The 17,665-nt window shown below is 41.3% G+C and overlaps 1 protein-coding gene across 5 annotated transcripts; it reads left to right on the top strand.

The window, feature by feature from the left end:
- Positions 1-260: 260 nt before the first annotated feature.
- Positions 261-17,661, top strand: spag17 (sperm associated antigen 17). 5 transcript variants are annotated; one of them, XM_079371150.1, is made up of 49 exons: positions 261-561; positions 1,132-1,272; positions 1,602-1,661; positions 1,742-1,870; positions 2,118-2,283; positions 2,453-2,623; positions 2,768-2,946; positions 3,149-3,295; positions 3,766-3,793; positions 3,909-4,030; positions 4,199-4,390; positions 5,208-5,316; positions 5,780-5,926; positions 6,080-6,295; positions 6,412-6,449; positions 6,548-6,661; positions 7,029-7,183; positions 7,356-7,468; positions 7,571-7,647; positions 7,815-8,075; positions 8,201-8,321; positions 8,587-8,718; positions 8,817-8,927; positions 9,110-9,207; positions 9,438-9,540; positions 9,632-9,795; positions 9,947-10,061; positions 10,174-10,328; positions 10,493-10,637; positions 10,767-11,182; positions 11,323-11,508; positions 11,951-12,090; positions 12,270-12,400; positions 12,507-12,640; positions 12,736-12,924; positions 13,054-13,167; positions 13,278-13,329; positions 13,589-13,676; positions 13,792-13,842; positions 14,025-14,142; positions 14,229-14,328; positions 14,511-14,550; positions 14,664-14,728; positions 15,166-15,302; positions 16,138-16,316; positions 16,538-16,598; positions 16,731-16,865; positions 17,270-17,411; positions 17,495-17,661. In XM_079371150.1, exons 1-49 carry the CDS (start codon positions 454-456, stop codon positions 17,503-17,505), a joined length of 6,306 nt encoding a protein of 2,101 aa, XP_079227276.1. In that variant the 5' UTR covers positions 261-453; the 3' UTR covers positions 17,506-17,661. The 5 variants fall into 5 exon arrangements, with proteins under 5 accessions (XP_079227276.1, XP_079227277.1, XP_079227275.1 ...); XM_079371151.1 differs by having other exon boundaries at positions 2,765-2,946; positions 5,211-5,316; XM_079371149.1 differs by having other exon boundaries at positions 2,765-2,946; positions 6,083-6,295.
- The last annotated feature ends 4 nt before the right edge of the window (positions 17,662-17,665 follow it).

The following is a 17,665-nucleotide window of genomic DNA, read 5'->3' as shown; positions in this document are numbered from 1 at the left end:
TATTTTTCATTGTGATAAAGCCTGCTTTCTTTCTCAATGTAAATTACATTTTCAAGCATACATGCTTCATTTGAAAAATGAAACTATAAGTTAGCTTATAGTTTTTAAAAATGCTGGAGAAAGTCTTGTATCACGTTCGGTTTATTAGTTTCTCAATGACCAGAGAATCCTCTGCCATCTAGTGGAGAAAGTAATAATAACATTTGAACCAAAAAAAAAGTGCCCTCCATTCTTTAATTCTGAAAGTGTACAGGAAGCGTCAGTTATTTCTTCACTGAACTTTACACTGTTGTGGTTGCCAAGGACAACGCAAGCACCAGCCGACACTGGCATACATGGTCAATATTAACGTGAACTTTTTTTTTTGGCAAATTCTAGTCTTACTTTGACAACATTTCGGCTCTTTAAGATTGTATACGCTATTGTAGCGTGGACAATCCTAAATGAAAAATAATGCCACCGAAGAAGCCAAAAAAGGGCTCAGCGAAAAAGTCCAGTGCTGCAGCCGCAGTTACTAATAAGAACTGGGAGGCTGGTCTCAGCAAAGCACAGTTTGAAGAGGTTTGTCTCTTTATTATTTCTTTATTTGGAATATTATTGGTGTGGTCTTATTTTTTTTTTTTTACTTAATCACTCAAAATGAAATTAGATTGTGTTAGGCTAACTGGCTACAACTTGTTTTGTTTAGCTAACAGTTTAAGAAGTTTAGCTAGCAGTTTAAGAAGTTGACAAAATATTTTCATCGGTGTTACCTGACGAACATTTCCATTTTTTTTATTTCTTTACAGTATTAATATAATCGTGGTTAAAATAAGTTTTTTTCCCCTTACTCACTTCAAATTGCATTTTTCAATAAAAAAAAAGTAAAAGTAAAAACAAATATTTTGAAAGGAAGCGTTAAACGGAAGTAGCTTAATTGCTATAATATACGTTCACTGGCCACTTAATGCGTCATTGGTCTCCTGTAACACTAAACTTCACGAGTATGTTAGCTTTTTTGTTCATTTTAGTATTCATTAATCCTTAGAGAAAATAGACTGGGTGTGTTATCAGTAGCCTATAACCTGTCGTCGTTAACCTTGTGGATAGACATGCATCAGCATGAAAGTGTTTTTGTTTTGTGATCTCCAGGAATCATGGCAGACTTGTGTATCCTTTGTGGTTGGACAAAGTCCGGAGGACGAGGACCTGATCCAGACTTTGGCTCAAGCTGTTCAAAAACCTCTACGCAAACTTTTCAGCTTGTTAACCTGGGACAGCACCATTGCAAAGGTACTTGTTCGTGAAATGATTTATTAAAAAGTTTCTCTTGCACTCTTCTCTGATTGTTGTTGATATTTCCCTCTGAATAACTTTAATTAAGTATTACAGTAAAGCAACTTATAAAACCCAACAGGAACTTTGCACTGTCATTAACTTATCAGTAAAGTTTACTTTTATATTTGTTGTCACTCCAATCTCATGTGTAGCTTTCCTCTTTTAAATCTTGCAAAATGTAAACACAATACATTAAATGAATTCCTCTGGGTTCATATGCTTGTCTATTTTTATCACTTAGACTTCAGACTTCGAATAAAAGTTCACCTTTTGACTGTCTACAGATCCAAGAACTGGGGAATCCCAAAGCCAGGAAACCTGATGATATCCCTGTGTTTTACGAAGTAAGCTTGATTGTCTGGAAAAACTCCTTGTGATTGTTAAAATCATGTCAATGTGAATGCATGTAATGTATCTGTTGCAGGTTACAGAGCCAGCTAAGATGCTGCTGGATGCTGGAGAGGAGATTCCCAGTGACCTGATGGCAAAAATACTGAAGTTCCAGCTGCTACAGATTAAAGCTACTGACCTGCAGAGGAGGGAAACTGAGCATGTCAGTTTTTTTATATTCCAGTTTATGTATTTATTAGTATAGTGTAGAAAGGGAAGAACTGGTGTGATTTTCAACTCCAGTTACGCCTGCAGTATTCTAACTTTTACAATTGTGATTGAATTAATTAGTGGGGAAAAAACACATTTGAATCAACATAAAACATGCTTTGGTGTGAATAGAGGAAAAGAGGTTTGATTGTTTTTTAAACCTGGATTTTTTTCTTAATTTTTGTCTCCGTCTTGTCAAGGCTAAGGAGGAACAGGAAAAGGTCGGACCTCCTTCTGCCAAGGACAAAGGAGGGGCCAAAGCCCCTAACAAAAAGGGAAAGCGTGTGCCTTCACCTGTGGCGCCTGTTAAGGAGAAGAAAACCAAGCTGAAATGCAGGGATGATGTTGAGCCACCTTCATTTGTAGGTAAGAACACCCAAACAAACAGAAAATGTCTTCTGCTTTGCTCTTTTCTGGAAAAAGTGTTTATATCTTTGTTGTAAAAGAGATTAAGAAGTAATTGATTAGTCCACTGTGTTTTGTGTCATTAAACGATGTATAATACGGTTTTTAATGTGTTTGTTTTGGGACATAGATGATGAACCAGAAGATGGCCCTCAGCATTACATTCTGGTTCTGGGTTTTTATCAGCCCAACACGATTAAGGCTCTCGATGCCATAGGTGTACATGTAGCCAATGTCATTAAATTGTGTTCTGCACACACACAAACATCTGAGGAGCCGCAGGAACAACAAACATGTGATGGTAAGATGCCGAGTCTGAAAGCATCTTCTGCTTTGGATCCAGGGATAGGACCTTTCGTACACTGAATACATAACTTCACTTCAAAACGTTCTCAGTTGTTGTTTTCATGACATCATCATTTTGTTTTCTGTTTGACTGAAGTAGAGGTTTATGATGAAGTTCAGCGGACTTCACTTGCGAGGAAGCTGGATCTATTCTGGTCACATCTGGGACCAGTGTTGGACAGCGGGCCTCCAGAGTCCAAGCTCCATGACTTGATTGAGCTTAGCTACACTGTCCCAGACATTTGTCCTCCCTTTAACAAACAAGACCCTGAGGCTGAGGTGAGTGGATCCTCTTGACGCATGTACCAAAGGTGTGTTCTCATTGTTGATTTTCTTTTCAATGCTGTTTTTTTTCTCACCTCTCGTTCTCCACTTACCATTTTGAGACTATTTCAATCTTTACCACTGTCTTTGTTTGTCTGTTATTTGTTTCACTGTTTGACTTCAAGTATGTCCTGTTTTTTTTTTAAACTGTGTCCAGCTAGAAATAGGAAGCCAAATCTTTGAGGGTGTGGCCAATCTTATCTATGAGTGTTTGGACTGGCGTAGGCAACATCAACACTACATGGACAACATCAGACTTATCAGTGTGCCCACTGTTGTTCAGTCGGATCCACAGCCTGCAGAGGTACACATACACAGCCATAAGAAGCAGGAAAAACACACATTCAGGCAGCAACTTAACACCACATTAATTATCATTGAATGTGTTTATCAGCATTTTCTTTCTTCCTAATCATCCGAGCCTGGGGGGGATTTCTTTGCCTGTATTTTATAATGCTGCAATCCACAAAACAGCTTCCTTGAAGGAGAAAACACATAGCAGAGGATGGTTTCGATCCATCGACCTCTGGGTTATGGGCCCAGCACGCTTCCGCTGCGCCACTCTGCTGCACATTCCTTTGTTCACTTAAACAGCTTTGTATAGCTTACAGGCTGCATGTTGACGCCATTATAGGATGCATGTAACATTATCTGAAAACAGACAATAACTTGTCTTTAAACAGTATTATGGGTCTGATTGTAGGCTATTTCATATATGTCAAGTACATAGTAAAGATATACAAATAATACCTTCCCTCTGTGTTTTTTATTAAGAAATCAGACCAAGAGAAGAACTCACAAGGTAAATGTTTCTTTAAAGTTGACCTGTATCCCGTATATCCTTTTGTTTCATTTAAAAACCTCAGGCTGAGTTGAAAAACGAACCTGTTCTTTGTGTGCTCTTTTCTTTACGACAGAAACAAAGCTGCCCCCTCTCCTCTCTACGGACGTGGACATGCGTTACTATAACAACCTCCTTGACCTGGTTCACCCAGAAGCCTGCTCTGTGCCTCTAATCTTGCATTGTATGCTGGAACAGGTCTGTGTGTATTCTGTGTGACACTGATTTTTCAGCTTTGAGTAGCATTAAGGAAAAGATTTGTGTTCATTTCTTCGTATTAAAGCCTACAAGATGGGGGGGGAAACCTTTTGTAGATTAGCCTAGCTCAAGTTGTCATTTTTCTACTTGTGACATTTGTGTGTTTAGATCGTGATTTCAGCAGAGCAGTCCACCCCTTCACATGTGGAGGAGCCCAAACCTCACAGTGGTCCCGGGTTAGACCATGAGCTGCTGAGCTTCATGCTCAAAAGCTTCCTGCCTCTGTTACACACTAAAGAGGAGAAGAGCCAACTATTAAACAGCGTGTTGACTAAAGCACAGAGCGAGGAAGACAGGAAGGTACTGGCCATACACAAAACCACACATGCATTCAAAAACACCATCACTCACTCTATACCCTATACAAAATGTCCAGCTGCACAGAGTGTTTCATCTGAAGCATTGGTGGTTCAGTGGTAGAATTCTCGCCTGCCACGCGGGAGGCCCGGGTTCGATTCCCGGCCAATGCAGGATACCTTTTTTCCCGCTTACCCTAACCCTAACCCTAATCCCTCCACATAACCCTAACCCTAGGTCCCTAACCCTAACATTTTGAGTTATTGACTGTTATTTCTGTAGGGAAAGCTATTCACAGACACTTGGTGGTTAGTCGTCTATCCCCGGCCACATTTTCATGCCTGAATGCTGTCGCTGCAGCACACACGGCGCACTCTGGCTATGGTCATGTTGTAGCGGGGGAGGGGGAACTCTACTCTGTTGTACTAAGCAGCATGTGAGAGGGAAAAAAAACCAACTTGTTAGATCCTGAAAGGTCTATTAAAATTCACAGCAGTGTATCACTTTTATTGACATCATACCTCTGGATTAAACATGTTAGAAATTATATTTAAAGCTCCTAAATAGAAAAGCATAGCTGAGTCACAAAAACATGCAACGCACTGTAAGTCCAGCAGATGGTGCTATAATCACAGCAGAGAGCAGTGCCAAGCACAAACAGTTGCAAACAGTAGATTCAAGTATTGTGAAAAAAGATCAAAAGACAGAAAATAAACTGCTGAAGTAAACTTACAGGAAACATTGATTCTTATGAGTGGAATATCTACATTCAAGAAAGTCGGTAATGTGTCTGTTTAATTCTCTTTTTTACTTTTCTAAGAAGCTGGTTGGGAAGTTTGGAGCCGAGGACTCTTTGAACAAGTTTGAGCACCCCCTGGTTATCAGGCACCACGATGAGAGAGCACTGCGTTTGAGGGATATCAATGCAAGTCCATGTTGTTTATATTTGCAGTTGTGTATGTGTAAAATGTGCTTTTGGGGCGGCAGTAGCTCAGTCTTGGGTTGGGAACCGGAGGGTTGCCAGTTCACGGACCAAGTCGGGAAATTGACCTGGTAGGTGGAGACATGCCAGTCTACTTCCTGAGCACTGCCGAGGTGCCCTTGAGCAAGGCAACTGCTCTGGAGCGCTCCCTAAAGGCAGACAATTGACTCTGAGACTTGTTCTTTAATATATGCATGTGTGTATTTTGGCCTATGTGAGTGTTCATGTTCATTAAACAGTGTGCAAACTGAATTTCCCCCTCGTGGGATTAATAAAGTATAAGATATTATTAGAATTATAAACCATGCAAGGGTCAACACAGCTCGGCTTTTTTTGGTCCTTGTTTTATTTTAAACTGCAGAGCATTATTTTTTCATTTTTGTGTGTGTATGCATGTCCCTTTCAGGCAGTGGAAGGTTTTGATCCAGCAGAGGTGGAATCCTCCATGACAAAGCACTCTCCTGTGTGGAAGCTGATCTGTTCTGTTTCTCAGCAGAGAAACAGCAACTCCTGTTGGATGGCAATCAAACAGCAGCTGCGTCATTACTGCACAGATGGTCAGACACCAGTTACCTGTCAGATAAACCAACCTTTGCTCAGTATACACATGGTGACGGTTGTTAATTAGCCTGTAGCTCTATCTCTGAGTTTTTGTGTAAATCTCCTGATTCTTCACTTCACAATAGTAATTCTGATGTTTTGATGTCTAGCAGATGTTGTGTCATGGCCAGAGGTGGATCGTTTTATCCATCAGAGTGTGTTTGAAAGTATGCCACTGACCAAACTCGACCAGAAGAGTGCAGTACTCCAAGCTCCTGGACTACTGGGAGCAATAGGACCAGCACAGCGACAGACACCTGTGATAGTACCCTGGGACAACCCACCAGCCTACGCCAAACAGCAGCTAAATCATCTAAAAGCTGAAGGTCTGTTTCTTTAATTCAGTTAAATGCAATGCCTCAACTTTGCCTTCCTATTTCAAAAGGACCAAGTGACTACATGTGACCTTCTGCATTATATCCCATTATGTTTTGCATTATAGGTCCAACATTCCTTACAGAAAATCCGGGTGATTCCGAGGTATTATTTCAGTAATGTATTTACATTATTACAATAAAGTAAAATGAACGTGTTTCTGTTTCCCCTCCTCGTGTCACATGCTGTTTTCTCTCCATCAGATTTGCGGGAGCTCTCATTGCCAGCTGCACCTATCAGACATCCAAAGCTGCAGGCTGAGATCGCTCTTTGACTGGCACTATGCTGAACACCACAATGCCTCCATCTTCCCACAGGTGACCTGTCTTATATTGTCTTTCAGGATATCTATTCACTGTCAGCATTAGGCAACAGTTGATCCTGCTGTGTGTAAGTTATGTTGCAGCGTAATCCACCAAAGCCATGGCAACATGCAGCCACTTCACATTAAAAGCTTAGCTCTCTTTGCATGAAGCCTGTAGATGTGTCAAGCTTTACAAGGCACTTACTGTAATTATAACAAAAAAAAGTGAAAAGTGTCAAAATGTAGAATTTTAGTTTTTTCTCTCAATAATAGTTGAACATAAAATACTCTGTGGTGTAAAAAAAGTCAACTGAAAACTTGAATTTTTGCCTGAACCCCCTTCCATTTACAGTTTTCATGGTTTTCTCACTCGTGTGTAGGTTCTTCAGTCAGCCTCAGATGAATACTGCTGCCTGGACACCTTCAGAGGAAGTCTGAACAACATCCTGTACGTTTTCTGTCACAATCCAATGAGCCCTCATCGCCAGTGCAAAGAGTTCTGGGATGTAACCCTTCACACCGATGTCAAGTTCAGGTCAGAATAGAGGTTGACATTTTCAGGTTTGATACTTTGTGACAGTATGACATTGAAAGAAAAACACTTTTTTTGTAAGTGGGAGCAAACTACAATAGTCCTGCCTTTGTGAAAGTGTGTGTGTGTAGTTTTACTAAGAGATGAAAACCTTTTTTCTTTCTTTTTTTGACAGGAAGTACCTGAAGTATGTCGCAGAAAGGATTTCAGATTGGACAAACGAGGAGGAATTGAAGAGAGAAGCAATCCAGCTCCAAAATCAAAGACCATCAACTGAGTCTCCAAATGGTAGTACTGAGTATAGCATGTCAACTTTATATATGTTTATGTTTTGTATTTTTACTATATGTGCAGCCATTTATGTATACTATGTATTTTGTCTTTGTCTAGAGGAAAAGGCTACAGATTCTGCAGAGGTGGAGGTGGACGACACTGTGGAGCCAGTTATCAGAAAAGACTCTCTTAAAGTCAGTACGAGCTAACGCATTGACTACTCCCTTTCTTTGTATTTCATCATTATTGCTCTTTGGACTATTTCATGATTTCTCCTTGCACAACTAAATAAAAGTCCAATCACAGTCTAGCCTTGTGAGTCAGTCAAATAGATTTTCTCTCTGTGTGCATGATGTCACAGGCCTGGAAGTTAGAGCAGGAGCGGCTGAAGGAGGAGGAGACGAACAAAAAAAATAAAAAAAACAACGCACCGAAATCAAAGCAGCAGAAAGAGGAGGATAAGCCTGTGGACAACAAGAAAAGTAAAACTCCGAATGGTGGCAAGAAAAGCAAAGCAGAGACGGCAAATAGCTCTGCCAAGACTCTAAGAGAGCCCATCACGACCAAAGTGCCCCCTGCTGAGGTAAATAAAGAACTGCGTCCAAAAGAGGAATCATTCGATGTGAGGTCATATGCAAAGTGGTTGAGTTTCAATTTGCATTCACTACTAATCACCACAATATTCTAATTACATGACAACTTATATCTGCTGACAGGTTACTATGTGATTGGCTGTTTATCTGGCAGGTGCAGCATTTCACAGGTTACAGCATGGATGGAAAGTTGATTCATGTGTCAGGTGGTCTTCAGTACCTTCTCCCCTCAGACGGAGGACACATCACTGTGGAGAACATCAGCTATGTTGAAGGTACTGAGAGCGAATTGAGGAAAAGCTCTAAATATGGACGTTTAGATGAAGTCAAACTCACTGAATTACAGCAAACCCGTTCTCCAAAATCACCACAGTACAAAGTTTTTCTTTGGACATTTCTGTTCTGTTCGGTTTATTGGGTGTCCGTTGTTTTAGGTGGAGTTGTTTTGTGATAGGAAAGTACAAACCAGCTACTATTATCTGGTGCTGGTGATCAATGTTTAATCGCATGCTACCATTTATTTCTCTGTTTTCATGTAAGGTCACAGACTGATGAAAGTGGCCGTGAAGAAGGATGGGCATCATTTCTGCACACACATCAACCAAGTAGTTGATCAATCAGGAACTCCTTGTCAGGTCTTAGATAAAGAGTCCAATGTCGAAGATTTTAAAGGTAAAAATGCTGATTATACCACAGACGTTAAGCAGCAAAAGTGATGTACTTTCATGGTTGTGTGTTTATGTGTGCATGTGTGTTTTTTTGTCCTTCAGAGTCAGAGCCTGTGGAGAAGAACATAGTGAAGCAGGGATCCCTCTCAGCAGCATTAGACAATGGAATTCACCTCTCCTACAGTTTTTATGGCCCCACAGGAGAGTACAAAGGTGTTACTCTTTAACACATCCAGTTTTTAGACTTGGTTGGCGTAGGCTAAAAATACCTCTTTATTTAAAGGTCAGAGTAATAGTGTTCCAAGTATTTTGTTCATTCGATTTGCAGTAAACAGGGTGAAAAATGTGTCATAGAACAGGCAGTATACTCAGTGTCTTGTTTGTTGATGTTGTAGTGAGTGCCCTGGAAAAAGAAGGAGGGACCCCAGAGACCTCAACCTACCTTCCTATTCCTCTCTCCCCCTCCTCTTCCTCCTCCTCCCAACACTCAAAGGTGACTGCCCTGGTTTCAGTTCCTTCAACCACACATAACTCTTGATGCAACACTTCATAGTGCCCCGACATATGCACACAAATCCCTAAGAGAAAAGAAAGACAGGTGTGAATATTAATTTGAACACAGACGTTTAGATTGCTCTCAAATCGACATCAAACAACAAATCCATCTTAGGCCATTGTTATCACTAATAGAAGTGTGTGTGTGTGTGATCTGTGCTTTCTAAGGAGGGTGAAGGCCAGCCAACTTTGACATCATCTCCATTCAACAGTCTTAACTTGTCTCTTCCTAATGGTCTACTGCTGCAGTTTATGAGAGAGAAAACAAAAGGTGAGCAATGCACATTGACCTCTTTGTCCAGTGTCGCAAGAGTCGAGCAGCATCATTTATTTCTTTAATATGGCCGTGTTTTTGTGTTCAGGCGTGTCCTCAGAGGAGCAGGGAATTTTGGTGAAGCAAGGCTTTCCTCTTCATGGTCGGGGACCAGCAGGGCAGCTTCAGGACCCTTCCCTCTGCAAAGAACTGTCCCGCATTGTCACCGGCCAGGGAGCTGTGATACGATACATGAGAGACAGGTCAACGGAGGTGATCCAACTGTGCACACATATTCTTCAATCTGTTTGGTTTTGGAAGTATTACAAGCAAAGCTGAACCACCAACTGTGTAACACACACACACAGACACACAGACACACACACACACACACACACAGAAACTAACCACATGTGCATTGCAGATTCTGTTTGCAGACGGCTCGGTCAGTTTCAGCCAAGATTCTGGTCCAGTGTGGGTTCCTGACTCTGATCTTGAGGGGGGAAACGCCTCTGAGAAAACTGAGGACAAAAATGAAGGTAGGAATGTAAAAAAAACCTCTGTTCATCCACCCTGTGTTAAAAAAGATGGGAACCCCCGTTCATTTTCTCATTCTGCCTCGTCGTATATTTTTTGTGTGTAATTTTACAGAACAGTGCACAGAGAAGGAAACAGACTCTCAGAGTGGATTCTGGTTAACTACGACTCCATCTGGAGCTCGCATCCACACAGTGGGGACCACACACAACCACATAGCAACCCCACCTATTCTTGTCTTTAAGGCTACAGACCCCATCACCCATGACGTAAGAGTACAGTTTGACTTTAGACTGTACACAGGATAGAGTTTTGCATGACAGTGAAGAGTTAAAATGCAATATTTTAGGCTTCTCTCGCCATCTTAGTTTGGGAATGATTGTCGCCGTGTCCTTTTAAACGCTCGTGATTTAACTGTTTTGTTTTGTGTCAGGTGATGCTGAGCCGAGAAGACCTGGTGGTTTCTGTCAGGAACCCTGACGGATCTGGACGTGTAGAACATGCAGATGGAACCAGGATCACCAGTATCTACCAAGACCGGCACCACAGTGCACCACAACCCCTGCTGATAAACACAGGTGACCAGCACAAGGGGCGTACTCACTGAACACTTCTCTCTGCTTTTACTGACGTATTTAAAAAAAATATGCACGCTCACAAACGTGGAGTTTATCTTACTTGTGTTCCTGCATCTGTTAACTTTCCAGGAGAGCAGCTGGAGAGTGTGACCCGTCGATCACCATCTGTTTGTGCATGTGGCAGCATTGAGTGTGCCTGCGTCACACGCTGTGAGGACAGTATCAATGAGAAAGCGCCCCTCCAGGATACTTGCGGTTATGAGGCAAAAACCACCTACGGTAGTGAAGAGGAGGCTGCTGGACATGCTGAGCGTGAGCACGTGTGTGACGAAGTCAAAAACAGTACGCTTAAGAACGACGAAAGAAGCGCGTGTGCGGAGGCGAACGGTAAGATGAGCGCGTGTGATTTGTCAACCAAAGAGCTGGTGGTGTTGGTGGAGAAGGAGGGCTGCACCACGGTGGTGATGTACCCAGAAAGAAACGCAGCTCATGTCTACTTAGCCGACGGAACAGTCATCACTGGAAACAACCAAGCAGCCTATCAGGTTTGTGATATCCAGCAAAAATCTCCTCTATGTTTTTTTGATGATCTCATCTTAAACAGATAAATCCACTCCCATATGTTTTTATACAAAAAGAAAAAAAAAACACAAATGCCTCTTAACATCTCATTGTTGTTTCCAAGGTGTTCCCCTCCAGTCGGGGGCTCCTGCAGATCCAAAGTGATGGGAAGTGTGTGTACTCCTCTGACCCACTTGTTACCCCCAGTCCTCATGCTCACACACCGACAAACCAACCAGGAAGCTACACAATGAGCCACACGGACAAAGTGGCCTGTGACATTACAGACCCTGACGGGAACCACTTCCAGGTCAGCCATAAGTACACAAAGATAGACAGACGTTTTAGTTTGATTGATTTGCGAAATAAAATGTGTTACACAATGAACACAAATCTGGTCAACTCAGAGAGCTTATTTAACGCCTCCACTCATATAATGTTAAAAAGTCGCAAAGTTAAAGAAACGCATCATTGACATACAGAAAATAATATTGACACATGCATTTGTAAAACTAATAATTAAGAACATACACACATTAACACTACACAAACCCATGCAATTTATCACTAGAACATAGTGAAAAATTACAGACAACCCCTCATTTCAATGAGTAACCTCAATCAACAAATCATAGGAAAGATCCAGTAGAGAAGTACAAGGACATGCTGAGGTAGTCTAATGTGTACATTTTGGAAAGACGTCACACAATTGTAAAGGAAGCCAAATACGAGCGTCCGAGTGTGTGTTGCAGGTGATGGAAGATGGGCAGATATCAGTGATGAACTTCAGCACTGCTCCCAGCACACTGAAACATAATGAGGAGCATCCAGAGGAGGAGGAGGACAGAGACATGTCGAGGGTTCATGTCAAACATGGAGAACATCGTCCCAGGTTAGAACAAATACTTTTTTTTTTTTTCAACTGAAGTGTCATATTATTCTTTATGAAGGCCCTCCCACTTTATAAAACCTTTAGAGATATTCAGCTGTAACCACTGAGGACACATAGTCGTAAGTATTTTTACTTCTTTCGATGTAGAACAAGATATTAAAGCATATCTTGTGTTCTAGGCTGTTTGTAGTGCATGAAGATGGCTCGGGTACTGAACTACTGAGCTCTCAAACTGTAGAGGAACTGCTCTACCAGGCATACTCTGACCCCACCATAGCACTGCTGAAGGAACCGCTGCCAGACACACAAGGTGCGTATGTTTTTAACAAAGTGACTCCTTGATCTCTCCCTTATCTGTGATGAAACAGACTTAGGTCAGGGAAATAACATGAAGCTTCTGTTTGTTACTTTTTCAGACGAGTTTGCCATTACCATCCTAAAGCCCAGCCAACAGAGTGTGTGGTCCCAGTGGTTGCTAGGGAAACAGAACCCTGACATCACCCCTCCCAACCTTAAAAACCGCACCTGGCATGACTTCCCTAGAACAGAGGTAGAAGTTCACACAAATGATCTGTACTCTGACAGAATAACAACTTAAGGCTAAACAGAGCCATGTTCCTCCCTCTGTTCTTCTCTCTAACCCAGAACAGGAGCCCAGCGCCTCTATTTGGTTCAAACATGGGACGAGGTTTGACTCTGAGAGACAGATCTGGTGGTTCAGCAGCACAGAATGAACCTGTCAGGAGCTGCCCGAAAGTCCTGGAGATGAGGGAACTGTACCAGCACAGACCAATCAGCACTCCTTTCAGAAATACTATGGACTCTCGACTGAAGGTGAAAACAGTCACATGTCTCAGGTTGACCGTCACAATTTGCCTTGTTAGATATGGAAGAATGATAAGAGTGGCCCCATTGTTTGTGAGCGGCTAAAAGTGTACAGTTTGAATCTGTCTTCAACTGCAGGTATACATCCAGAGTTTGATGGAGAGGGAGCAGAGAGCAGAGGAGATGAAAATGAAAGACCCTCGCACTGAGGAGGAGAGTGTTCATGCTCAGGATCTGCTCAACCTAGTCCTGGTCAGACTCTCTCTCTCTCTCTCTCTCTCTCTCTCACACACACACACACACACACACTAATGCAGAAACAATGTAGATCCTCTTGTCTGAAGTGTTGGGGTGTTATATAGTCTTTTGCAGAAGAAGAGGACGCTGGTCAAACTTTGCTCAAGAGGACATCAGGTAGATGACAGTGTGTTCGCTGCCTTTCAACAATTGTTCCATTTGTTTACAATATGCATGCTTAATTGAAATAATTTTGAAATAGAATATATTCTTATTTATTGTAAAATTGTCAGCTGAGCAAATTAAATAAATGACTGAGCATTTAACGGTTTTTATTTAAGGTCAAAATATAAAAAAAAAAAATAATAATTACAAACTCAATAAAAAATACAATCATGTTTTTATTGATCTTTTTTCCTCCTGTATGTACCCACAGTGGACATAGCTAATCTGTACAGCCAGGACGTTGAGACTCCAGCAGAGTTGGATGTTTCTGAGGACATGGACACAGCATCTAGTGACAGGTGGAAGAAATACAATTTGTGTGCATGAACAAACACTCCAATCTTATCCGACGTGACATCTCTGTGTATGTCATCAATTCTTAAAACGTCCTCTTAAACATCCTCTTCTTTATAGTTTCACAAGTGGAAAAGAGTCAAAATGGACTGGAAGACTTCCACAATGCAGGTAAATGTTTATGTTTCACGTTCTTTTGGGATTCTTAATGAAGAATTATTGACAAGTCACACCACCCAAAACAACATTTACCGCAGCCACTCAACTATAGCTCAGATAGCTCATAGATAATCAGTAATCATGGAAAAAATTGGTGCGTCCATAGCTACAAGTATGTGGTGTTTATATGTCAGACAGGAGATGTCGGAGGAGCAGGCGTGCAGAGAGGCTCTGAGGAAGAAGAGCATTGTTCCTTTTTTCCACCCAGAAAATTACCAGTTATACCAGGAACTGCACGTGTCCACTCCAACAGTAAGTATAGACAATGCATCGTTTGAAGGTTTCTTGCTCAACATAAATGCACAGCCAGAGATGGAGAATTGTTTGTTTTGCTACAGCACCAACGACCAGACATGAAGAGCCTATCCATGGCCCTCCCTCCAATCATCAGGTCAGATAGTGCTGAGGCCATTTTCAAGGATGCCCCTCAAGAAACAAGTATGTTATTATACTATCAGTACTAACAAGGTGATGCTAAATCAACATTTTTAAAACATCTTGTTGAGACCTGCACAGAAACGCTGAGGCTTAATTAAATCAAACAAGAATCTATTTTAAGGGACAATGAAAGTGATAGGAAATAAGTGTTAAACAAACTGCTTTGGTTTTTGTACCCACAGCCCCACGACCCTTAAACCCAACACCCTCTCAGTCTGCCGGGTAAGCAAGTTGATCTTATGAACTGTTTTTATTTATTTCATAAATTGTCTGTTATGTTTAAGTTCGCTGTTGTGACACAGCTTGACCTCTCGTCTTTTTTTTTTTTTCCTCAGTCATGCAGCAGCGAGTGACAGGATGCTTCAAAAAAGACCCACCAACCCAGAGCCTCAAACGGCTGGTTTGTACCCCATCTTCTCCTGCTGTTTTGTGTTCAGACAAAGTACCCAATTAAAGCCATCACTAATAAACAGTTTGCGAGTTGCCAGTGCCAGAGTTTGACCTTAAAAATGATGTCAACAGCAAACAAGAGGCACAGGGTTGAACAACATTACAATAGTTCAGGAACTACACTGGATTTTGACTAGACAGTTGAAGGCCATAGAGTGAATTCTACATATGGTGTCTTTAGCCAATAAAGTACTTTAAATCTGCTCTATTTTTGTGGTAACACAAAGCACAGCATACTTAAAGTGTTTAAATGATTTACAGTCTCTGAGGAACAGATCATTTCATCCAGAATGCATGTTCTGCAGATTTACTTGATTGAGGAATGGAAGTTACATGACTGAATTGATGGCTGTTTGTCTGTATATATTGTGTGGGCGTCCTCTGCAGGTGAAAGCGTTCTTCGGCTTTCATCTGTGCAAACTAAGTCAATCCTGGTGGATGTGACTGGAAAGCCGAGGAGAACCAAAGTCCGGCTGCCTACGTCTATCCTCAGCTCGAAACCCTGCAGTGTTCCAAATCAACAGGTACCTGTTTTATCATTGAAAACACTTCTTCTGTGCTGATATGAAAATGTAACATGTCAAATGCCCTTTGTTTGAGTAACTGTAGTGTGCTCATCTTATTTTGACTTTTAAACATTGTTATGTTCAAAACTTGGAGTTGATTTTGAAATATATAGAAATAAATGCATTTTGGGGAGTGTCAACGTAGTTCCATGTGGGTAAAGCAGGGTGGTTGATTTGTCACTTTGCTGCTCTTATCCTGTACTAGTGTAAGTAGGGTTGTCTGACACAAAATGTCCTCCTTCCTTTAAATGTTAAATCTGTAATTTGCAATTAATCTTTGGCGTGGGGGGGGGAAAGGAGCTATTTTGACAGGGTGCTTTTAATCTCTTTGTCTGACACCTACCCTGCTGCAGGGGTGACAGGCATTAAGGAATAACTATAGAACTACATGGAAAATAATCAGTCTTCTCCCTGGTGCTCTCATTTGCCTTTTTAGCTCATCAGTATTCATTTTAAGCCTTTTTAAAAACCAGCTAAAAATTACATTTTACTTACATTCTAAGAGCAATTTTGAATCCATGTCATTCCCTAAAAGTGTCCTTTTTTACACAATAAGGAGAACCAAGTGATAAAATATTATCTAAATAAATGATAATGTAGAGGGTTGTAAAGATAACTCCTGTTGGATGAACAGTAAAAGTGACCTTGAAGTAACACATAGTTGTGGAATTTCACTGTATGACATGTCCTAAAAAATATGGGTTCCTGTTTCATTCTTTGTGCCTGTCAATTACTCTGTGTCAGTCGCCCAACACAAACGTGTATTCAGGTATCAGTTTGTTTCCTACCTTAGTTTCTCTCAGTGGAAGAGCCGGTGAGGAGGATGTGTCGAACTATTTCTCTGTCTGATCCAAAAGTCATAGTGAGGGGATTCCAGCTCCTCCCTTCCAGTGTCGACTTTGGTACACTGCAGGAGGGCACCTTCTCCGCTGTTACTGTGGTGATGAAGAACGTTGGAGTTGACACCTGCAGGTGAGATGTCAGATTACAGATAAATGGAAAGCATGGATAAAAAGACCCAAAGGCAAATGTGAGCTTCAAACCCAGGGAAAATGTCCAAATGTCCTCAACTGTGTAAAAAAGACCTGGGTGCTGGGGATAGAAACAGGCTATTTGTGGGTCACCTTCAAGTCCCAAGGCAAAACTCTGACCTGTAGCTGTTTGCGGTTTGTTTCATGTCATTTCTTCTCCAGATTCCATGTGAAACAACCTCTTCCTGCTACAGGTCTGCGGGTCATCTACACTCCTGGACCTGTAAGTTACTTTTACATTTTAACATGAATATTCAAATTTGACTAGGTATGTCTATCAATTGTATTTGTTGTGACCTTATATGTGCAATTAATTAAGATGAAAAAAATCACACGTGCACTGATCTCTGTCTAGGTGGCAGCCGGTTTGCAAGTTGAGCTGCAGGTTCAGCTGTTTGCTGTGTGTGCAGTTCAAGCAGGAGAAGAGCCCAAGAAATACTTCTCCTGTGATGTTATCATCAACACTGAGACAGACATCCTCTACCTGCCTGTCACTGCTAATATCCTTTTGACTCAGGAAGGTTTTACTGATGCTTTGTATCCTTAGTTCTTGGAGCCTTATGTTCCTAATCAGTTTCAGCCTTATTTATTAGATAAATGTAGGTAAGTCCACGTACCTCATGAACTAAAATTGCAGCATACTTGCATGCAGTCCTTGTTTTCAGATCTTTAGTTACACCACTGAAAAATGGGAAGAGATGAACAACATTAACAGCTTTACAACTGGTGCCATTATTAGAGATAATGAAATGTTCTCAGAGGAAGAGAGAGTTAATTGATTCACTTGTAATCGAAAACAATATGCAGTTAGTCATTAAACATCCCCAGACTCAACAAGTCTGAGTACTTATCCAGGTGTCAATAGAGGAAGCACACAGTGAAGTTGGTCCTTAGATAATTTCACCCATCCTCTCTGAGAGGTTATACAGCATTTCGTCGAAGGAACACAACAAGAAAAGCTCCAAGGTCCGTCAGTTGTCGGTACAAGGGGCCATACAGCCTAGTTCTTTCCTGCCCAGACCTCCAGCAGGCACAGGTGAGTACATTGTCCTACATGTAATAAAGACATGGATCGAAAGCGCTCACAATCCTTGAACCAATTTTCTTTTTTCATTAAAGGGCACCATTAAAGTGTGAAGATACGCAGATCTCCAATCAGATTTTCAGTCATTACATTACCATCATACAACATACTTATACAACATCTTGACAACAGCTTGAATGAAATATTCATGTAGATTTTCATATTGTTTGCCTGTTTTTATTGTTTCTGTTTCAAATAAAAAATAA

This window comes from Symphodus melops (assembly GCF_947650265.1).
Source record: "Symphodus melops genome assembly, chromosome: 20".
Taxonomy (NCBI): Eukaryota; Metazoa; Chordata; class Actinopteri; order Labriformes; family Labridae; genus Symphodus; species Symphodus melops.
This window is presented reverse-complemented; position numbering and strand designations above follow the sequence as displayed.